Genomic DNA, 22,044 nt, shown 5'->3' on the forward strand with positions numbered 1-22,044 from the left:
TCAATGAAATCTAGGCAGTCAATGCTCTCCTGAGACATTGGATGGTTGTGTAAGAGAAAAACAGCCTAAAGTCAAGCTGGTGGGCAGAAGGCTTCATACATACACCGAATTCCCCAAACTCCCAAATTCCTGTCGCAGCAACAACTTCTATTACTTGCCACAAGAACAGTGTAAGGTGGGGAAATTGTGGAACGCACAGGCAGAGCCCCAGCCTCCAACTCTGGCACTGCTTCTCAAATCTTGTTGTCACATGTGACAGAAGACAGCAAAGGGGTGGCTTTCCCCTACAGGGCACTGATCAGAGAGCATGATGACAGTCTGCATCGCACAGCAGATCAAATAACTCTCTTCCAGCAGCGCATCGAGTACATTGGCAATTTTATATGCTGATTTTGTGGTGTCTTCTCTCTCAGTTTTCCTGTTCACACAGGACTTTGTGGAAGCAGATAATGTAATGAGTCGATGTTCTTAGACAACACCATTACCCTGATTTCTCATCAGTAGATGCTTAACACAGCAATTCATTTTTCACTGTCAAATCTCTACTCTTTTCTTCTTGCTTTGCTTTCCCTTCCCTTGTTGCTCATTTCTTTCCATTTCCTCTGGTCTTTGGTACATCCTGAAAACGCACAGACATAAAGGTTTATGCACAAGTTCAGTGTCAGCAGGATTCTGGTGGTGCCCAGCCACTGAGAGCTCCATCAGCTTGAAAAACTATGAACTAGCCTCAAAAGAACTAGATTTTATCTACTGAGGGACTGAATTTTTAACTCAAAGCAAAAAAAAAAAAAAAAAAGCTCACATTCGCATGCAAAACCGTGAGCACACAAGCCAACTAACATTTGTCCAAGCACTTCCTAAAACTCTCTGATGAGTACCACGTGCAGACAACCAGCTATTGGCACGCACAAGCAATGCATTCACGGACTTCATTGTCCATGAAGGTTTGCACTTAGATCTTGGGCCACTATGCTAAAAATATTGGCCTTGTATATGAGAGATCTGTTGTCTCCATGCAGCCATTACTTGCTATGAGTGATGAAGCAAATTCCTGGTATTTCTGTCACCATCTGTGCCTATGTACTTTAACAAAGATAATTGAAATTTATCCTGAGCAACTTGATCTCCCTTGCTCTGGGTGTAATGCAGGCTATCATTTTGAATGGCTTGAGAAATATTTTTTCTACCATGTATGTGGTACATAAGGTGAGGAAGAAGCCTTAGGTAAGGTAGCCTAACTAAATACTTTAAGTTGCTCTTAGAATATAGTATGTTCTGGCAGAACAGCTGAGTACAGCTTGTGGAGGTGCTTAATAATAATAATAATAACAATAATAATAATAATAATAACAATAATAATAATAATAATAAATAAGAATAATACATAAAAATAAAAGTGTTCCAATTGTGAAAGCCAGGGAAAATAGTAAGACTCATCATTCTGGGTTCACAAACCACTCATATTGCATGCAACAGCCACACATTCTACATTTGATGCACCCTGCGGTCTGGAAATTAGAATCACAAGGTATGCTGGGAACCTGGAAGCAAAGGGGACTACAGGGACTCCTCTCAGCTGGAGTCTCAGCTTTTGCCTCTGCTGAGCCTGCCACCACACGTGCTATTAACATTCATTATATGAGAGTGTTTTTGTGATGTGGGTGCATCTCCACCTGGAACGAGTTGAAAAAGCATAAAGGCCATCAAAGTGCTATCAGATGTTATTAACGTTGAGCCCACTAAAATCTGGACTACATCTGAACTACTGGCACACAGATGACAAGTCCTACATCCCATTAAGAATTTCCTGAATCCTTAGACGTATTACTCATGTAAAAGTTGCTTCTGAATGGGTTGTCGTTCTTTAAATGACAAAGCAGAGAGTAAGAGGAATATTTCTGATGGTTTCATTAATGCCTTTTCGGTTCAGTGACCGTATCTTCTTTCTGCCACTGTTTTATCTCTCAGGAGGCTTCCTCGCACAAACTCCTCTGCCCTGCCTGGGGCTGCTGATAGCGAGACCTGTGCCGGAGCCCAACCGCCCCGACCACCGTGCTGATCTAAGAAGGGCTCTCCAGCTGTGGGCTGGCTGCACAAACCTTCCCCAGCCCAGAGGCACCAGCCCTCACCGTATTGTCGGTCTCTCAAGCATCTCTTCACCATATTTATGTCTATACAGAAAATGGCTCCTTCCTCGGCTGTGGCTGGCATTTTCTCCCTCTACCCCTTCTGCCCAAGATAATTTTCTGCCCCTTCCGCTCATTCCTCCGTCCCTCCCTCTGTAACTCCCACACCAGGAATACCCTCCTCTCCACTCCTAACTGCTCGTGACAGCTGCCATCTTGGCCCAATCAGGAGTGATTGATCCAGCATCCTTCAGCGCCAAGCGCATTTGATCTGTAAAGCTCTCCAGCTGGGTCTGTAATAACTCATATCCTTTGTGGGTTACACATCAAGCAACTCTTTCCCCATCAGTCACGTCTTTCCTGATAGAAAAGTTCTTCCATGAAGCCCTTCACGGCCAATCCACCATCTCATGCAGCACGTGATGGAAAAAAGTTTTGTACTGCTTTGATGCAAATAAAGCTGATTTCCATGTCAATTTTGTTGAATAAAAACTTCTGGGGGCAGAGACTGTGAATTCTTCTAGGATTTAGGCCATGATAAGAGCAGTCAACTCATAAATATTTATGCCTGAGGCTCACTAAATGAACCACTACTCACTACTTTGTTTCATTTTCATTAACTCTCTTGCTGTATTCACTGAGCTACATTCAGATCCTGCTATACAGACCAAACCGCTGCAATCACTGTCAGCGCAAGGCTGCTGCGTACTGCTCTGTCATCTGGGCTTCCAGCTTCGATAGTAAGAAAATTAGAGTCAGATATTCCTGTTTGTATGAGATCAGTGTTTCAGTGCACCTGCATAGAAGACATAAATACCTTTTTATCTCTGACATTTGGGTGTGTGTCCAGCTCTCCAGCCTCCTTTAGGTTCACAACACAAGACAAATGACCATGTTATATTTGCTATAGGCTGGTTGTGTTGTGTTGTGTTGCCTAAATCACATTTTTTTGTGATATGTTTTGCAGAATCAGAATGTGCTGGTTTGCCTACGTTGCTCGCAAATGTGAAACTAAATATCTCTTCAGAAATTAGATTTGCTGAGTATTTTGTTAGCTATATAACAATCTGTTTTCATGCACTACAGGCACTAAAATCAGGTCAGAACAAGACCATGCAGACCAGTATTCTGTCTCAGAGACAGCGGGCTGCAAAGGAAGAACACAAGGACGGGAAAGTCTGTAGAAACGCTTCTTCCTCATCTGCCAATTTGGGACTCAGTGATTATCGAGCCAGAAGTGTTTGTACTTAATTGTTTTTCAAGTTTTCCTTTCATGATTTTGTCCCACCTCCCATTGATCTAATGTGACCTTTGAATCGCCACACCCTCCCATGCCAAGGAATATCTATGGCTTAATTATATGTTGCGTGAAGTACCATTTTCTCTTCTTTCTGTTTGTTTTCTTAAACCTGCCACATGCAAGTTTCATTTGGCCACCCTAGCTCTCGTAATGAAAGATGTTTAACAATCATTCCATCATTCCCTATTTCCCTCCTCTGTGCCCAAATAAAGTTACACATCTCTCTTTTAGTCACTCACCTCTTTCCAGACCAGAGAGCTACTCTTCATGTCTCATATGGAAGTTGTTCCCTATCTTTGTTCATCCTTTTCCCTGGCCTATAAACTTTTTCCAATTTTACATTTCCTTTGGGAGGTGAAGGACCAGAGCTGTGCATTGTATTCAAGAGGCAGGTGCACTGTCATTTTATAGAGGATCATGGCGATGTGATTTGTCCTCTCTCCTTCTATAAAATACATTTTTATCCCATTATAACCGACAAGTTCTATGTGAAGGAAAGCTGTTTACTGCCATCCCTTGGCCATAGCTAGAATGATCTGGTGCAGAATCCTTAATGCAAAAATCCAGCCAAAATTCCCTGACTTAAGTCCTTAAAGTAAATGTGAAGGTATCAAGGTACCACGTTAGTGAGAAGTCTACAGGGGATGAATTCAGGATGAATCCCTCTGCATAAATGAGATCTCACTGATATGAGAAAAACTAGTCAAATGATATAAAGACCAGTTCTTACTAATGCTGGCAGTGTTAGGCATATCACAAGGAAAAACCCTGAGGAGCAGGAAGTGCAGTTCTCTGATCCAAAGCCCATTAAATCATCCGAGTCTTTTCATTGATTTCTGAGACCTTTGGCACAGATCCAAAGTTCTACACTGATTTTAATCCAAAGACATAAAATAAAGTAATATGAGAGTAGTCTGAAGGGAGGGACTTTGTATGTGAAGCCAAAGTTGCGGCAAACATTAAAAAGTTAACCAGAGTTCCTTCCAGCTGTTGTATTCTTTATTGTTATTCTTATAAAGCACTTTTCCATATACTATCACTCATTATATATTTTACTTATCATCAGTATTTAAGCACAACGAATTATTTATAAGGACTGAATACAAATTACCATGTACATGGAGTGTAACAGAGATAAGATGCCATGTAAATATTCCGAAAATCTCAGCTTCAAATGGCAAATTTACCATGGAGAATAATGTACATTCTTTCATAATCAAGCATGCTTTACTATCTAAGGATGTTGTTCACATTCAGCAGGCATGCATATAATTTACAGGTTGAGAGGCAGTTAATTAAAGTCAGTGTTTTCTTTTATAGAGTGTGGGCTGGGTTTTTTTTAAAGAAAAAATTATCTATCATTGATAGCTCAATTCAGATTATTAATAATATAAGCAAAATCTTGAAGAAACAGCATTATTCACGTATTAATGCGCTCCACAAGTATATAACTGCAGGGTCCTCACCACATCCCAGTGAAACAGGTAGGCTTTCCTTTCTATGAGTGGGTCAAGGAACTCCCAGAAGTCAAGCAGTCTGTGCAGAGTAAAACCTGAATTAGGAGTGACGACTTCTGGGACCGGTGTCCCCAGACCCTCGCGCTCTTTTAACAGCAAAGAGATGGAGCTTTGTTCCACGGCTGTAGTCACCTTCAGGTTTGCTGTGTGCCTTCCCCCCTGGCCATCTCAGGAGCAGAACTTGTCATAAGCACTTGTATAGCTGGACACCATGAGACAGGTGGCAACTCTGGGCTGAGTACAGATACGATAAATCATGAGGGAAAAGGAGGGGGTTCAGCCCCGAATAGATGAACATTTTTCTGACTGATTTCTGGACAGGGGACAGAGAAAGAGGTGAAATTTCGATGTTCTTCCTTTCATTTTAAAATTCCCCTGGCTTACACAAAGGTGCAATGTTTGCAATACCTGCAGTCATGATGGAAGAGCAGCTGGGATCGTACTTCTTTCCCCCAAGTCTCTCTGATGATGACTCATATTGCAGCAGCATGCTGTCTCAGTTCAGTACCTACAGCCACAACCAAGCTGTCCCTGGCTGCAGACAAGGTGGCAGGACGAGACAGTGATCTGGGCCTTGCTTGAGCAAGTGCTGAAAAAAAAAAAAAAATCCTAAACTGGCTTGCTGTGGGAGGGAGGACAGAAAGGCTGCTGAAAGTCAGAGCTTTGCAGAAGTTGCTAGGGAGCACTAGCAAGGAGAGTCTTCTGCTTTTTCATCATGCGTCATCTTTGGGAAGATGAGACCCTGTTGGAAAGTACTCCCTGGAGATGCCTTCATCAAAAGTCTCCTGAGGTATTCAGCCATTTTACAGTAGATTCTCAGAGGAAATCAGAATAAAATATGCCTCCTGTCAGCCCAAGGCAGAAATGCACAGGAACAGTTTCATCTCATTGCAGTTGCTAATGCTTACAAGTGAAGGAGAAATGACTGCTCTTATTTTGGATATACTTTCTTTGATGGCACCTTTTTCTCCCCACAAAAGGAAATCACCTTTTTATACAAACCAATTAAGCGGTCTTGGCCCAGCTTAAAAGCAATGAAGACAATTTCCATGCCAATAATAATATAGAGGGAAAAAAACAAGAAAAACTTGGGATGTTCCAGTTGTGTATCGCCAAATCCAATAGTTGTCAAGGTGATAAAGCAGAAATAAAAGGCTTCCTGAAAATCTAACCTGGTTTCCCAGTTTGGAAGAATAGCAGCTGCACAGGAGATGTACACAAAGATAACTAGCACCATTAATACAATGGGCACATCTAATTTTTCTAACTGTTTCCCTATTTTGTCAAAATTCTCCATTACTCTGGACATTGTCTTTCCCCTGGCTAGTTCGGGACATGAACTCCATCTCTCAATGCTTTTATTTCTTGCTGGTTTTGTGTGTTCATTTTCTCTGGCAATTAACATTTCAAAAATTTCAGCATTGCGATATTTGGTTGGCTTCTTTTTAACACCTGGCTGACTTTTCAGCACTTCCATAATAGTCAAGGGCTCATTGATGACTACTTTAGACTGTGTTCTTGATTTCAGTTCATCCCCTTTGTTACATGTGGATCCAGAACAGAGTTTAGAGGCTAGAATTTTTGACTGTAGTTTTCTGAATTCATTGTAAGACTTGGATAAGACAGTCGCAAGGATGTCTCCCATGTCTGTCAGGACCAAGAACATCAGAGGGATGCCAAATAAAGCATACAACATACAGAGATATTTTCCAATCCGTGTCACAGGATAGGTATTACCATAACCTTGAACCAAAACAAAAAGAGGAAGAGAAGGGAAAGGGAGAGAGAGAGAACATTGTGATTTATTAGGTATTCACATCCTCTGAGCTTTTCATTGCTGTCAATTTTAAAGGTCAATTTTTAATCCAGAGCATACTGTTCTTTTTGGCTTTGCTTTGAAGCTATTAAAATTTCTGAGTCTCAAATGCTAGTTACTAATGCAGGCATCCTACCTCGTCGACCACTTGGAGGTTTAGAGTTTGCCAGTTCTGTCGAATTAACTCTTCCTACCTGATCAGCTGTTTGACTTAACTGCCTGACAACAAGAGGCCATTTAGGGAGGAGAAACAAAAGGGTTGGGGCCAGCCCGAGACCGGTCGGGGTGCAGCCTGTGTCCTGCTGGAGACTGTTATCAGGAAGATTTCCTGACCTGGGAATTGGGGTTAAGAAGGATCCAAAAGGCAAGACAGCAAGAGAGGTCTCGTGTCCATGGGTCTCTCCGCAGGGAAGTCGAGCTGAGGGCTGAGCTCAAAGAGACCACAGCTGATACTGGGGAAGGTAACGGACTGTGTGTGAGGAGCTGGGGAATCATCTCCTGGCCAGCCCCCAGGACCTTACAGCATGACAGCATGATTTCTGGGCATGAAACTCCTGGAGCTCTGGGAAGATTCAGATCTGGATGATTGTCTGAATTTTGAACCTGGGACAGCACTATGGATCAGATTGGGACAATGAGATCCTTATCTCAAACTTAATTTCTTTGCCAAAACTCCTTGTGACGAATGGTAAGCTAATAACAGACTTTGAAATTGCCCCTAGTTCATCAGCTCTAGCTCTAATGGCATATGTTGTATTGACATTGTGTTTGCACTGACTTCACAGGTTTCAGAGTCTCTTAAATGTGCTCAGAAAAACAAAGGATCAAGTGAGGAAGCATATGTTTATCACATGAGGAAATGCATGTTCATTCTAGAGTGCTAAAGCTTACAAATATAAATTACAACAAATAGGGAAGTACTACCAGACTCATTGCCTTTATTATACATAAAATGGTAGCAGAAGAAATACCCTTCTCCTAAATTCAATTTTGGTATTTATATTTCCTTCCTCTAACATATTGGATATGAAACTTAAATTGTAAGTTAGTGCTTTTCTATTACAGTGGGAGAAAACATCAGCATTATATTAATTGTATTAAATTTTAACAACCATTTATCTTCTCATCCTCCAAAAAGACATAAAGCATTTCTTCTCTCCCTTCACAAACATTGTTCTTTTCTAGATAATCTCCCAGGGCAGGTACTTGGCCTGTAAGTTTGTTAGCTCATATGCTGAGCTATGGTTTCCTTCATTTTCTTCATCCATTCATGTTTGTTTTCACTAACGGCTGCCATGGCCTTTGGTCTGAATCCAACCTTGGTCCCTCCTTTGCTGCAAGGCACTGAAAAACTGTTTATTCTCTGTCACTCTGTTCCCCACTGGCTAACTGGGAATTCTAATCCTTACTGCCAAAGCAACTGGGGAAGATTAATTATTGCAGTTATTGTACAAAGTGATTTTCCTTTCTTTTTTTTCTCAATTTCCATGCATTAAAAGTACCTAGTGCAGTTTCAAGGGTTAAAACTTACTTTGAGCTTAAATTTAGCTATCCAGAAATCTAGCCTATCTGAGCCACTAGGCAGCCTCCGTGGGCAGTGAAGAGATAGCAGTTCAGACCACCAACCTTCAGACTAGATACCTCGCTTCTCCTAAATAATTAAAGATAGCTAAGCTGACTCTAACCTGAAGTGACTTATCCGTTCCTAATATTGCAAATAACAAACCCACCACAATGGAAATAGCCACCTATTAGCAACAAATATTCCAGGCTTCCTACTGATCCCCAAACTTGCTCAAAACCTGAGGAAGCTGTGCTAATTCTCAGTGCTATGAAGGGCAAAAATAATGGCAGTTTAGAAATAAATATGTTGGGTCAGTGTGTATGGGGACATTTGTAAAGTCCTATGTTAATGGAGATGGGTAAGTATACCCAGGCAAGAAGTTTTCAACAATATGGTTTCTCATCAGTTTGCTGAAGTCAAAGCTTTCTGATAGAATGTCCTCTTTCAGACATTCCCAGCTGATGGTTTTGCACCAGGAAATATTCACTGGGGTGAGAATTCTGGTCTGCATCTCCAGTATGTGTCTCTGACGACCTAGATGACTTGTCTTCGAACTCAGGGGCTGCAAGAAGCCGAGTTGGACCTGTCACCTAAGACATCAGAGTCTGAGGTTCAAGCCTCTGCTGTGACTTAGGCAGCACACAAGGGTCTCCTACGTGCTCCAAGGGAGTACATTAACTCTCACGCTATTCCTTGTATAGGATAAGCTCTTTCTTAAGGTTCAGATTTTCTTTTGCATTAAGGTACATACCCTTGCTGGGATCTTGAGTATATCCTAATGCAGTGGAGAAATGTCTTTGCAATTTGATACAATGCTGTGGGACTATTTCCCATCCAGCTTTGATTCTGACAAATTTAGATAATCAGTGTCTGTACTTGCCAGCATTTGAGAAAGATTAGCAAAGGGATACAAGCAGCTTTGGGAATGAGCATGAGGAGTTTTATTTAGCAATGCAGAGGGAGCCAAAACCAGAAAAGAGGTTCCTATTTGATCTAGGTCCTCCTTTGAAATATGAAGTCAGAATGAAATATTTCAGAGGTATGACTTAAACATTGCCGTGTGCTGTTAACCCAGAGAAGTGTGAACAACAGCATGGTTAATTATAGAGCCATAGATTTACAAATCTCGGTTAGACATAAATAACAGGGAAGCAATTGAAAAGCAGTGTATGCATAATGAATTACCTCTTCCAGTGAAGAAAACGTTACCCAACATAACACACAATAGTGGGAAGGATCAGGTTTGACTGAAAAATGGAGCTTTCTTTTCACTTTAATAGTTTTGTGTATGTCATATATGAGTACATGTTATAGTATGTATGTAATGATGCAGCTAATCAGCCTGTACCATCACTAGTTACTAAATTCTGGCTTGCTTCTGTGACTCAGCTACATGTGTTTGCAGAACCCCTTGCAGACTCATCGTCAATACTCAGGGGAAAAATTCAAGGGGATTTGGGTTTTGGGTTGGTCTGTTGTTTTTGTTTAAATTCCCTGGAAGAAAGGCATTAGAGAAAGCAGCAATAACAATTGGTTCTGCAGGGGGTTACTTTACCTCTGAACTTACCCACAGTTGTGAATACTGTGCAGCAGAAAAAGAGAGACCCAAAGAAAGTCCATATATCTTTTGGATTGACAAACCAGTCTCGTTCAGCTGTGTTGAGCAGTGCATGGATTTTTTCCTTAAATAGCTCCTCATTTTCTGTCATGTTATCTGTTACAGTAACAACAGGAGATACGGTGAGTGTTTGCAGACCATCACTCAGGGAGCAGGCAGCCTGTTATTCCAGTGAAGTTTACTCCAGCTGAGGATTTGCTCGTACTCTTTTAAAAGATAAAAATATTCACCTCACCCTCCCCTTCCCCCCACCCCCGAAAAAAAAAAAAAATCAGGTGGGTCCAGTGGCTTTGTTGAGTAAAGAAACAAGCGACAAATAAACAAGCTATGCTCCAACAAAGTCAAAATATGACACGAAAAATAAGCGTAAAGAAGCAGTGCACCTACTGGGATGCTTGCCCCAAACAGATCTCACACACACAGCTGCTGCACAGCTACCTGAGTGAAAGTCCAAGCCCATGTATGAGCCCCGACACAGATCCAGGAGGATTTCTAACCCTTCTCCTCCCCTCTAACTCCTCCATCAGCACCACCGGGTCCGGGGCACAGCCCTGTACCTGCCTCCATCCGAGCATCCCAGCGCCAGAGGGCTGGAAGGAACACTCAGAGCTGGGAAGAGGGAGCTGGAAGAGACTTTCCAGGACAGTAGATTCAGTCCCCAGCAATCAGAGGGAAATACCATGGGAATTTCAGCTGTTCTTTAAGGGCCTCGGGTAAGTTGGACAAAAGGGAGAACACAGGCACCTCAGGAAAAGTCTTTTCAGGCAGGAGCACAGGGACCAGGGAAGCTTGCGGTCAAAATCACAGCTAAGGAAGACAAGCAAACAACAGCAGGTAATATTAGGTAAGCAGAGGGAAAATCCTGTTTGCAGGTTCAGCTGTCACTGCTTTGAAGAAAGTCTTCAAAAGCCAAAAATCTCATTCAAAAAGCAAGAGAATGAGTAACTCCCTGTACAGTTAAGTAATTTTGAAATTCCAGTACATACCTGATAAATTTCTGGAGATGTGCCACAGATTCTGCAGAAATTTTCTATATTCTTCACTTAAATTGACCTTCCGGTTACCTTCAATGTGGGAAAACATGAGAGCCCCAAGAAAAGCGTAGATCACAAGAGAGAGAATGAAGCAAGCATGAGGAAACACTGCCCAAAATATTTTTTTACATGCCCTTTTACCTCGCAGAGGCTGTGATGTTGATGCCATCCTAAGCTTGCTCTTTTTTATTTTCTTTTAAATTTTGTGGAGAAGACACAGCTTTTAGAAACAAGGATGAGGATGTAAAAGCTTTTGCATCCTAGAAAAGCTTCTCCTGCGACAACAAGGATTGTTCTGCCTCAGGCTTTCAGATCACATGTCTTTATAAGTGAAGATTGCACTATAGTCCCAATGGAAAAGGAGCACAACTAATCAAGCCTTGAAATATTTCTCAGTTGATGATATGCCACTCCATCCCTGAATTACTATTGATCAGCCAGTGCTGTAATGCACACAGATTCTGTGGGTTTCCATTGGCACCAACTCATGTTTAAAGTTTCTTGTTCTGAACTACGGTTTCCCATTGATATAGTAGAAACATTTCCAACTCCCAGGAGGGAAAATGCACACTGTAAGGGATGGATTTCTTTAAAGATTTCTCCCAGAAATGAACAGGGAAATTTAAAATTAATCAAAAGAAAGGATTGGCATTAATTATTGTCACCTCTGGGCAGACTGTAGAACAATTAATTTCTCTTTCAGATGGCTTAAAGAATCTCTCTATATATACCATGTAATCTTTGTAGGGGGGCTGTCTTGAATTTTAAAGGATTTTTCTCAAAAAAGTCAATAAGGTTTCGCCCAGTTCTCACTTGATTAAAATCTTCCTATTAATTGAAATTCCCAGTGACCCTAGTAAGTACGAACTGCAGGATTCAGTTCAAGGTTAGTGATCTTTGCAAACTATATCCAACTTTAAAAATAAAACCTTTCTTTTCATCCATCACTCTAAAACTTAGAGCAATGAGCAGTATCGCTGTTCTTTACAATGTTAGTAGTGGTAGTAAGGGGAGTTGGACTTTACAGAAAGAGGTGTTAAATATTTCATCTCTAGGAGTCTTTCATTAAAAATTCAAACAGCCTTGTGCAGCCAAGACCTACTGAGCTGTATACAAGCAACATGTCCATACTGCAAAGAAATCCTACATGTTTATAGTGATTTCTTCTAGGTCAAACTTAGCAAATTGCATCACAAGACATTATATGCTCATCAATATGGAAGACTCCACTATAGAAAAGAGGCTTTCAGGGCTAAGACAAAAATAAGCCTGTGTGCTTGCTACTTTTCTGGTAATCTGCCTCATTGACTCAGTCTTGCTTTTTGACAACACATTTGTAAATCCTCTTATTGCAGTCAATCTCTCTTTTTTTTTTTTCCCCATTGACCTGGAACACAGGGTTGAAAACTGCTAATGTTCATAATTAATCAAAAGCAACAGAACTTCCCTAGAGGTTGTACTTAGAGATAATGTACTTAGGTTTGGTGTCCTTACCAGAGGAGCAAAGGACACAGAGAAGTCAAAGGGACAGCTGGAAAAGTGAAGAGGCTGTAGGCAGTGGGATGCTCCATGCTGGAGGCACAGCGCTGGCTTCTCTTGGAGAGTTTTGTAGAGACTGGGTACCAGTGTTATAGAAATTGATAGAGTTTACTTGGATTGCTAAAGAAGTCATGATGAAGTCCCTCTCCAAATGTTTTTAAGGGAATTAAACAGCTATGGCATAAGAGAGAAAGTCTTCACAAGAAGAAATCAATGGTTAATGGAGAGGAACAGAGGGCAGGAATAAAAAGCAGAGGAAGATCATTGGTGGAGTTATGCATGGGTCTGTGCTGGAGCTCTGCTGTTCCACCCATTCATAAATGACCTGGAAAGAGGGTAAACAGGGAAATGGCAATGTTTGCTGATGGCATGAAGTTGTTCAGAGCAGTGAGACCGAGGGCAGATTGGAATTGTCGGAGAACCTGAGGATGCCTAGGAAAGAAATGGCAGATAAAAGCAATGTAGATATGTGTAAAATGGGATAAACGATCCTAACTTCACATACAAAGTGATGGGCTCTGGGCTGAACATCACCACAAACACATCAGCCCAACAACTAATCGGGGTGAAGAGGTGAAGTATATGTTTGGAATGATGAGTTAAAAACAGAGACTAAAACATTGGACACCTATATACTACTGTACAAATGTATGGTTTGCACATACCTGGAGGAGTCAGTGTGGTTCTGGTACCCTGCTCTCAGATAGCACATATTAAAACTGGGAAAATTTCAAACAGCAACAAGGATGACTGAAGGTATGGACAACTTTCAGACAAGGAATGACTGAGTAGTGCCTTTGGCCAGGGAGAAAAAAAACAGTAACCGAGGGAGTATATAACAGCAGTCTTCAAATTCATGGGTGGTCTGGAGAGAGCAGGTGAGGGATCAACTGTTTGTAGTCTCTTCTGGGACCAGAATTGGGGACCATCAAATGAAGCAAGTAGAAATCTGCTTCAAAACAAATAAAACAGGATGGTTTCTCACATAGCTGGAAAAGTCTTCGCCAGAGGATGTTGGGTTTGCATACATTAAAGAAGAGGACGGAGAGATATTTAGAAGAACAGTCATTAATACTGACTACAAATCACAGAGGGTTCAATAACCCTCTGAACTGAAAATAGTTTGCAGCTGAAACAGTGAATCCGGGCACTGGGCCAAATGGGCCCTATGTCTGAGGCAGTATACTCACTTTTATGTTCTTCTAAAAAAGGTTTTCACTGCCCAGTATGGTAATTCTGACACAATCTGTCCTATGGATTTTTTCATCTGCATCTCAGATATAAACCTCTTTCCTCCAAAGTGCTTTAAAATCTTCTCAGGCTCCTCCCATACGTGGTAGGACTGCAAAGTATTTAGCAATTCCCAGGAGCTTCTCAGCCATTTGCAACATCAGGCTCTGAGCTTGTGACAATGAGAAAATTTAATAAAAATATATCCAGAGATGATTTTTACATTATTTGCTTAATCTAAACCATTTCCCACTATTGCTGTATTACATATTTGAACTCAGTTGCTTAAAAGCAAATCCCACTAACCACAAGTTATTCCAAATTGAGTTACTGGTACTTGTATTGAGAGAGATTTTTGCAATACACATTTCCTATTCACGATAATGGACAGCAAACCTGCACTTTTCCTAACTTCCATTTCTTTGATTAAGACAAATGTGAGTGCTCTGAAGGTGCTGCTTGAAAGGAAAGTTTGTGACCACAGCTGCAAAGTTTAATTATTCCAGTACAAATATACGTGTGTTAGAATTCCTACTTTATCTGATGTTCCTGGATTACAAAGGTTAAACCAAGAAGGTCATTGTTTGGGCAGTGAGATGTTTTTCAATAATCAGTAAAACTCTTCCTGCATCAAGCCATCTACATGTTGTCAAAGACCTGCTGTGTTTACTTCTCTTCTGTGAAACACCGTTGGATTCAGCATACTGCACTGACAAATATTCAATAGCGTAACGCCTTCTGCTTTTTTGAACAAAACCAAAGTGACTAGAAGGAGGGCAAATGCCTTACAAAAAAAATGGCAGTGGACTAAATTGTTTGCTTTTGTTTGCATCCGGCGTTGATTCTGATGGGAATACTGTTTGATAAAGGACTAAGACCTCAGCCTGGCAGTACTTCATGACAATGAGAATTAAAAACGTACAGTTCAAGATTGAATGTCAACAAGGATCACGGAGGATTTGATCTATTGCTCTAGCATATGCCTCCAGAAAGTATTTCCAGAATGCACTAATATACCTAAGCTCCCCAAGAAAACGAGTGTTTCTGTATAAAGGTGATATCAAGCCCAAGCAGAAAAAACCCACCCCAAAGCAACAAAACCAAGCAGCAGCAGTAGTTGTATTAAGAAAGCAATCTCAAGGCTGTGTAAAGATTAGATTTGATCCCCAGACATAAAGACACCCCACTTGGTGAGCAAGGTTAGGGGGGTGTCGGTGAGGTTTCAGCAGTAGTGTCCGTGAGCACTTTCAAAGGACTCTTTCCACTTCCCACCCACTATGCTTTCCCCTATCCCCTCCACCCCTCAGGCTCTTCAGAGCTGTGCCTGTGGGATTTCAGCCCACACTGGGGCGCAGAAGCAGTGCTGGCCCAAGCCCAGCCCCAACACCGACACATGACTTTTGTGCAGCGCGTATATATCCTGCCAGATGAGCGACGCGTGCTTTTCAGGTACCCTGCAATTATTTTTCTCCTCCTGACCCCAACCATATTCCCCCGGACTATGAGTTCCCAATACCTCCTGTTCTTCCCACTGTCCCCTTACACCTCTCACTGCTGGGATGGAGAGAGAAATGCACTAATTGGCTGCACAGGGTCTAGGGGATACCCAGGAGAAGGTTTAGCTTCCTTTGTATCCATCTTTAAAAGTCTCAGCTTTCCCGTGAGTCAAGTGCTTGAGCTTGTAACCTCTGGGAATATTTGAGAGCACTCAGGACTAGCATCCTGGCACTGCATATAATGCTAAGTGCATTCAAAGATGTCCAGGACTCTCACCCTGAATAGGAGCATTTCCTTTTTCAGTCTTTGTTCACACCAAAGCCAAGCAAGTGGTCCTATCATTTCATTTACGAGAGGCAAGCACTCTTCATATGCCCCAGGACCAGCCAAGGCTTGGGTATTAGCCTCTGTTCCTCCTCTTTTTTTAGCATGGATGAAGTCACACAGCCAGAAACCACCTTTGATGGGAGGCTTTTTTACCTGGTGACTAAACAGCAGGACCAGCCTCCGTTCATTCACAACCTAACCAGCCGCTTCTTTATCCCCTCTCCCCCAGCCCCAAATCATTGCCTGGGTAGACAGACTTCACTTGCCCCTCTTCTTTCACCCCTTCCCCAAAGCGGAGCAACCAGCAATAGTCTAGAAGGAGCAGAGCTGCGCCCTCAGGCACGCACCCAAAATGGGAAAATTTTTATCCCTTCCTCCTTAGGGAGCTTGTAACCTCAACGTCGTCTCTCTCCTGGAGGTTCATGTGCGATTGCACCCGGGAGCCAGGGGTGCAAGCATGCACTGAGGGTTTGGTTGCTGCAAAACTCGGGTTAACGCCGCTGCAGAGCTCTGTGGCAGGCTCTTCTCCCTCCTTCTGCTCATTCTCCTGTCTGAACCATGTGCTAAGCGAGAATACATTTGGGACTGGGAGGGGAAGCTGCTTCTGGACAGACAACACTCCCCAGCCCCTTTCTAAAGGGCCACGGAGAAGCAAAATCGAAGGCTGACAGATGCAGTGCAACAATTCTTAATCAGCGTGGGGAAGGCTTTGCGAACAAAGCCCGGCCACCGTCACCTCGCAGCACTGTGTACATTGCTCATTTATTTGCGTGACTCGTTTGAATGATGTGATAACGCTTCAGGGTGTTATAACAAATGGAAAGGTTAATATCGCAATGAGTCACCAGTGTAAGACCCCACTGCAAATGAGACACGGTGCAGGAGCCCTGGGTCTCCAGATAAGCAAAGGGGATTACTGAGGTTCAGCTACATGTCTTATGCCAAAGTCTTTACTGAGTTAATGTAGTGAACGTAATGCTAGTATAGTGGAGACTATCTCAGCCCAGTAGTTTCATTTTAAGGCAAACAAGCTCCCTGTGGAGAGATCGGAAAACTGCTTCTTTGGAATTTAATTAACACTAGAGCATGTGAGATTATATGCTGCATAAAAGCTAAGCATCATGATTCATGTCAACAGAGCAATTTTACACTATTTGAACTGGCAAAAACCCCCTTAGATTCAAGACGACAAGTCTACTTTGCTCTTTTAAAAAGATGATGTTTATTCTTCATTATTATTAATGTGGCACCATATGTATATAAGTAGTTTAAAAGAGTGGAATCTAAAACCTTAAATACAGGAACAAGCTTTTAGCTGTAAATATCCACCAGCATGCATCCGAGACTGTCTCTGTGAGTGGCATAGGCCCTCTCAATTCTCAGCATGAGAAATGAAAAAATGACTAATGAAAAAACTATCTATTGATCTTATTTCCAATGTCATACACATGTTCAGTTAAACAGAACACAGATAAGCAATCACCCTCTGCAGGCTGTAGCATTGGCCAAATATTACTGATAACATTAAGGTCAAACCTGTATTTGGAACAGCTCTGAGGTCATTAAGGACTATTAATCCCCAAAGTACACTGCTTACAGTATTTTCTTAGCCATCCATGGCACTTTATAAACCACAGGCAGGAGTCTGTAGGATGCTGACAATCAGACACCTCTTTCTGCTTCCTATCACTGGCATCCGGACTGGACATGGATTAATGTCAGCAGCTCAGAGTTTCTTGAACATCAGGCTAAATTTTCCATCACTTATTTTCATCCCAATTTTGCTAATGACACTCTAAGCAATTTCTCTTCCCCTTTTGTGCGAAGTACTCTTACAATAGTTTTAACTCCATTATCCTACCACTCATTAGTCATTGCGGATTCAAGGGGTGGAAGATACTTTCACAGATGGGTGTGCTGTGGGACATCATCGAGTTGACACTTGTCTTTGAATTTCTTTCAGTTCTGCTGATTTCCTTTAGCTCTGAGCAGGCATACATGAACTTTTCAAACCCTGTCCCACCCATTTCAGCTAATACACCATTAATTAGCTTACCCTCTGTAACGGTGGCCCTTTAAATGTTTTTAGCAGTCACGGGAATAGCTCTTAAGTGCTTTTTAGTGATTCAGTAAACAGTGTTTTGCCACCTTAGTGGGGAGCACTCTTTCAAGCTCTAGACCTGTCAAGCGTAGCTTCACATGTTTAATTAGTTTAAGCCACAATTCCTTGGTGATGTGATCCTGCCTGGGTTGATGAGTAAGACTGCATTATGAAAGTGCCTGCTGCAAAATGTTTTGGCTTAGAAAGGAATGCATGCAAAATTGCCCACCTCTTCTGAGGAATTTCTTACAAAAATTGAGTGTGGAATGAAGTGTCTTCTTCCACTCTTCTCAAGGAAAAGAAAAATCTTGTAGCACTTCTGAATGAGTCATCTGGGCCACAAGCCCCATGTGTAACGAACCTGGCAGATTCACGAAGACCATCTTGCACCCAGGGACTGTGGGCTCTTCCCGAGACTGCCTGGCACCCAGGCTGCCCAGCACTAGCAACACTCGTCACTGCTGCCTGATGCTCGGGCTGCATGCAAAAAGCCATTTAAATGGCATTGACCTTCTCCACGGTCACTTGGGAATTTGAGATATATGGGTGGAGCAGCTTAACTGGAGGATGAATATAAATTCAGGGAGGGTTATTGCTTGAATCCTGCCAGGCAGCCAAAGCCAGCTGGTTGTATCATATTCTGAGCGATGGGGCTTTAGGGTAGAGCAATAGCTAGTGCAAGCTTGGACTGGAAAGTTGGGGATTTACCTTTGATCTAAGCTAAAAGACATGAGAAACACATCAGAAAGGAAAGGTTGAGCAGTTGAGAGAAACATTTGTATAGACGCTGTACCAGAGATTTCAGATGAACCCTGAAGGTCCTGCACACACAGAGGAGGGAGGAGGCAGGACTGGAGGCAACTGCACATCCCCCATGCAGTAATGCATGTTGGCAGTGCTGGTCGTGAGGAGAAGCACAGCCTCCTGAATCCTACACCACCGGACACCTTTGCTCTACCACTGCCCTTCTCATGCTACGAGAGAGAAGGGCGTATGGAGCACAACAGCTGTATTTCACCCAAGGGGTATGTCCAAGTCCAGGAGTCTGGCTGGAAAACAAGTGGCCCCCCGCAATGGAGCTGCCAGCAGTCCTCAGCACGGAGCGAGGCGGAGACCCTTGGCAGGCTGCCTTGTGGACACTGCTGCCTTTTCCTCCTTTTTTCAGGCTAACTGCTGATGAAAGGAGAACTGCAGTGGTAGCCATTCTTGTGCTGCCCTCTTATGCGCTCTTCAAGAGGTTATTGCTCAGCTGTTTATCTCTACCCAATGGTACAATGGCATTGGCTCACTTTAGCTGTTGGGTATCACATCACGCCTGCCAGGATTTCTTGGTCTGTATGCCAGGACTTTCTTCCAGATTACAGAAGACCTCTCCCCGTGGAGGCATTGCACCAAATTTCAATAGTATGCAGAAGTATTTTCTCCCTGGATCACCGTATCCTTAAGGAGAGGTCAAAGGGATCCTTTGCCCCACTCAGCCCCTTCCCTTCCTGAAAGATCCTGATGCCCAGAAGACCCTGAGAGAAGAAATACCTTGTCACAGCACTGAATAATTTGTTAGAAGACCAACCCCATTTCAGCTGGCTGAAATGCTTGCCCCAAAACAGACCCCCCCATCACATTACACCTGCAGATCAGCTTCTCTGGCTGATGAACCACATCTTAAATAGCTCGGAGACACAGTACACAGCAACAGCACAAACCCCATCATCTTATTTCAACACATCACGGGTCCCAGTTGCATGCAAAGCTTGGAAACACAGCGTAAGTGCTTCAGTAAACTCTGCCAGACTAGGGTCCCCTCAATAAAGTATTGGTGCCATAACTGTATTGGCACAATGTGTCCAAAACTCATGCTATTTGCCAGCAAAACCACTGCTGTAGAACTCAACAAGCCACTAGATTGGCTTCAGTATCATTGGTCAGGGTAACATCTAATTACACTTTCAGTAAATCTAGCTGGCACATACCACACTGCCGCTAAAGGCAGGAGAGGAAAAAAAAATCACAAGGTCAGTTGTTACAGACCAGAAGAGAGGCACAGAGAGGCTGTAAAATCTCAGTCTTTGGACACTTTAACATCCAGCTGGATAGGGCCATGAGAAGTCTGATCTATCTTTGTAGTTAGGACTAGAGACCTCCAGAGAGCACTTGCAACCTAAATTCTTCTATAATTCTATGTGTTCTAGCACCACAGTATGTTTTGTTTCTTGTTCAGGTACAACTATTAGAAAACAGCCATCTCTAAGAAATTAATCAGTTATTACATCAAATCTTCCACAGCACAGTGGCTGCAAAGCCTGCAGGGTTATAGGAGTTGTTCTTTAAAACTCCAGCATGAAGCTGGGTTAAAAAGGTCAGAGGGACTCTGACGGGAAGCCTGAAATCTGGGGCCAAACAAGAAGGATCTGTATTTTTTTCTGAACATGCCTCCCGCAGCTGCAAGCATTTGTGATGGGGCACTTGCAACTTGGATGGCTGTGCAGAAGTGGGAAACATCAGGAGGGGACATTACAACCCATATTCAGTCCAAAAGCATAGAAGGGAGCTCTGCGCCCTCACGCTTGGCTCTGCATGCCCTGAGCCCTCCTTTCACAGATGGGGCAGGGGATCAATGCTGGCTCCATGCACCAGGGCCACCGTTGGGCAGCATCAAGTGGCACTGGACACCGGGGCAGCACCGGTGATCACGGGGGCCAGGACTGCCAGACACCTATTTTTCTTTTGTTTGCATATTTGTTTTGTGTAAAAAGTGATGTGAACCAAACCACAATTTTCTCTTATTTTACCCATAAATTCATACTTCCATTACCTACCCAGTTGTAGGTGCTATCTCTGAAGTCCCTTTGGCTAACCCTCCTTTGCTAACAAACCTTGAAGGCAGAGAAGCATCTCTGGACACATTGAGGCTTGCAGTACTCTGAGTGCCAGTGACTGTCATCAGTGTGCCCCATCCAGAGGAGAGGGGAGGACAGGACCACCCCTGTCCCTGCACCCCTCTGCTCACGGAGGCAACTCATGCCATGGCCTGGGTACCTGCTCACAGCAGCGGTCAAAAAAGGCCAGCCCATGCTGGGCACTAATCACAGCAGCGCTGAGCACCATCACGGAGCACGTGTATCCTTTCCTCTGCTCTCGTTTCCCTACCCAAGCAGAGCACATCAGGTGTGCGGCTGCTTCACCTGAATCTGGCATTGCATCTGGATGGGAGGAGATCTTCTTCCATAGCTCTCACCCCCAGGTGCTTGCTCCCCGATGCTGGAGCCCGGACCGTGGATCCTACTGTTCAATCCAAACTGCTGCAACACAGCAAACCCGAGCTCTAAACTGCTACTACCTGAGCTGCTCGAAACCCTCTTTCATCCAGAGGGGACTAGATCCTCTCCTAAGTGCTTAGATGGTACTTAGCCATTTCTGGTGTGTTACCTGCTGATGGGGTTCTCCAAATACTGCTCTCAGCTGAATAACTGATTTCTTTGCATTTACTGATTCCTCTACCAGTTGCCCTGGGTAGGAACTGGAAATCTACCAGGGTTTGCTACGGGTCAACGTTTTTAAAAATATTTCCAAACTGAATGAGGGATTTGCTATAACCTGCACAATGTTGCAGGCTGGATGAGGCATCTTAAAGCCAGGAGCTTTGGATGTAACTGAGGTTCGTATCCAAATGCACAAGAAGAGGGTTGCCAAAGGACAGGGAGGCCCTCCTTCCTGAAGTCTCATTCCAGCAGTACAGAGAACCTCTCTCCTTCCTTGTGGTCAGATGTTTACATAAGTAAAAGTAAATTATCCTGGGAAGTGCCCTTTGTAGTTTTGGACCTTTTTCACCCTTCTGAAATGATCATGATTTTTGTTCATTAATTTGAGACTGAGGTTGTTTGCAGTCCAGCACTAATAGCAGAAATATGCCTTTTATACCAATTAAGCATTCAACTTAATGCTTTTATATAGCTGATTTGTAGCAGAATTTGGTCTGACTCTGCTTTCATTTAAACTCATGTAACCCAGTTTAATGGATTTGAAAGCAGAATTAGCTTTTTTTTTTCTTTAATAAGTCGTTGCAGATATTCTAGCTGTAGACTCATCACTCAAACCATACTCCTCTCTCCTGCTTGGCCTCTCTCTTTCTTTCTCTGTCTCAGAACTTGCTGCTCTCTGCTGTCTTCTAGGAGAAACGTGCAACACATACAACATACGATATTATAGAGGGAAATCCCAGTCCAGGGCAGAATTATACTCTGTTTTAAAGACATGTTTAAGATGGCTAAGTTGAGACTCAAAAGTACTAAGGCTGTAACTTGGACACATCCCCTTATGCATTTGCATGGAGTTAATGTCTTTAATTTACAGGAAGTCATTCTATGTCTTTGTCAGG

The 22,044-nt window shown here is 42.9% G+C and overlaps 1 protein-coding gene across 1 annotated transcript; it reads right to left on the minus strand.

Moving 5' to 3' along the window:
* Nucleotides 1-5,874: 5,874 nt before the first annotated feature.
* Nucleotides 5,875-11,144, minus strand: KCNK18 (potassium channel, subfamily K, member 18). The gene is made up of 3 exons (XM_010564706.1): nt 10,928-11,144; nt 9,891-10,037; nt 5,875-6,686 (listed from the first exon to the last, which is right to left on the minus strand). Exons 1-3 carry the CDS (start codon nt 11,142-11,144, stop codon nt 5,875-5,877), a joined length of 1,176 nt encoding a protein of 391 aa, XP_010563008.1.
* Between the last annotated feature and the right edge of the window lie 10,900 nt (nt 11,145-22,044).

This window comes from Haliaeetus leucocephalus, unplaced genomic scaffold (genome assembly GCF_000737465.1).
Source record: "Haliaeetus leucocephalus isolate CR32 unplaced genomic scaffold, Haliaeetus_leucocephalus-4.0 Scaffold184, whole genome shotgun sequence".
Taxonomy (NCBI): Eukaryota; Metazoa; Chordata; class Aves; order Accipitriformes; family Accipitridae; genus Haliaeetus; species Haliaeetus leucocephalus.

Excerpts from the sequence above, each read along its gene's own strand:
- KCNK18 (XM_010564706.1), bottom strand. The coding sequence starts at position 11,144 with ATGGCATCAACATCACAGCCTCTGCGAGGTAAAAGGGCATGTAAAAAA. Across the intron at positions 10,038-10,927 it reads CATCTCCAGAAATTTATCAG|ATAACATGACAGAAAATGAG; the intron begins GTATGTACTGGA and ends TTACTGTAACAG. Across the intron at positions 6,687-9,890 it reads CACAGTATTCACAACTGTGG|GTTATGGTAATACCTATCCT; the intron begins GTAAGTTCAGAG and ends TTTTGGTTCAAG.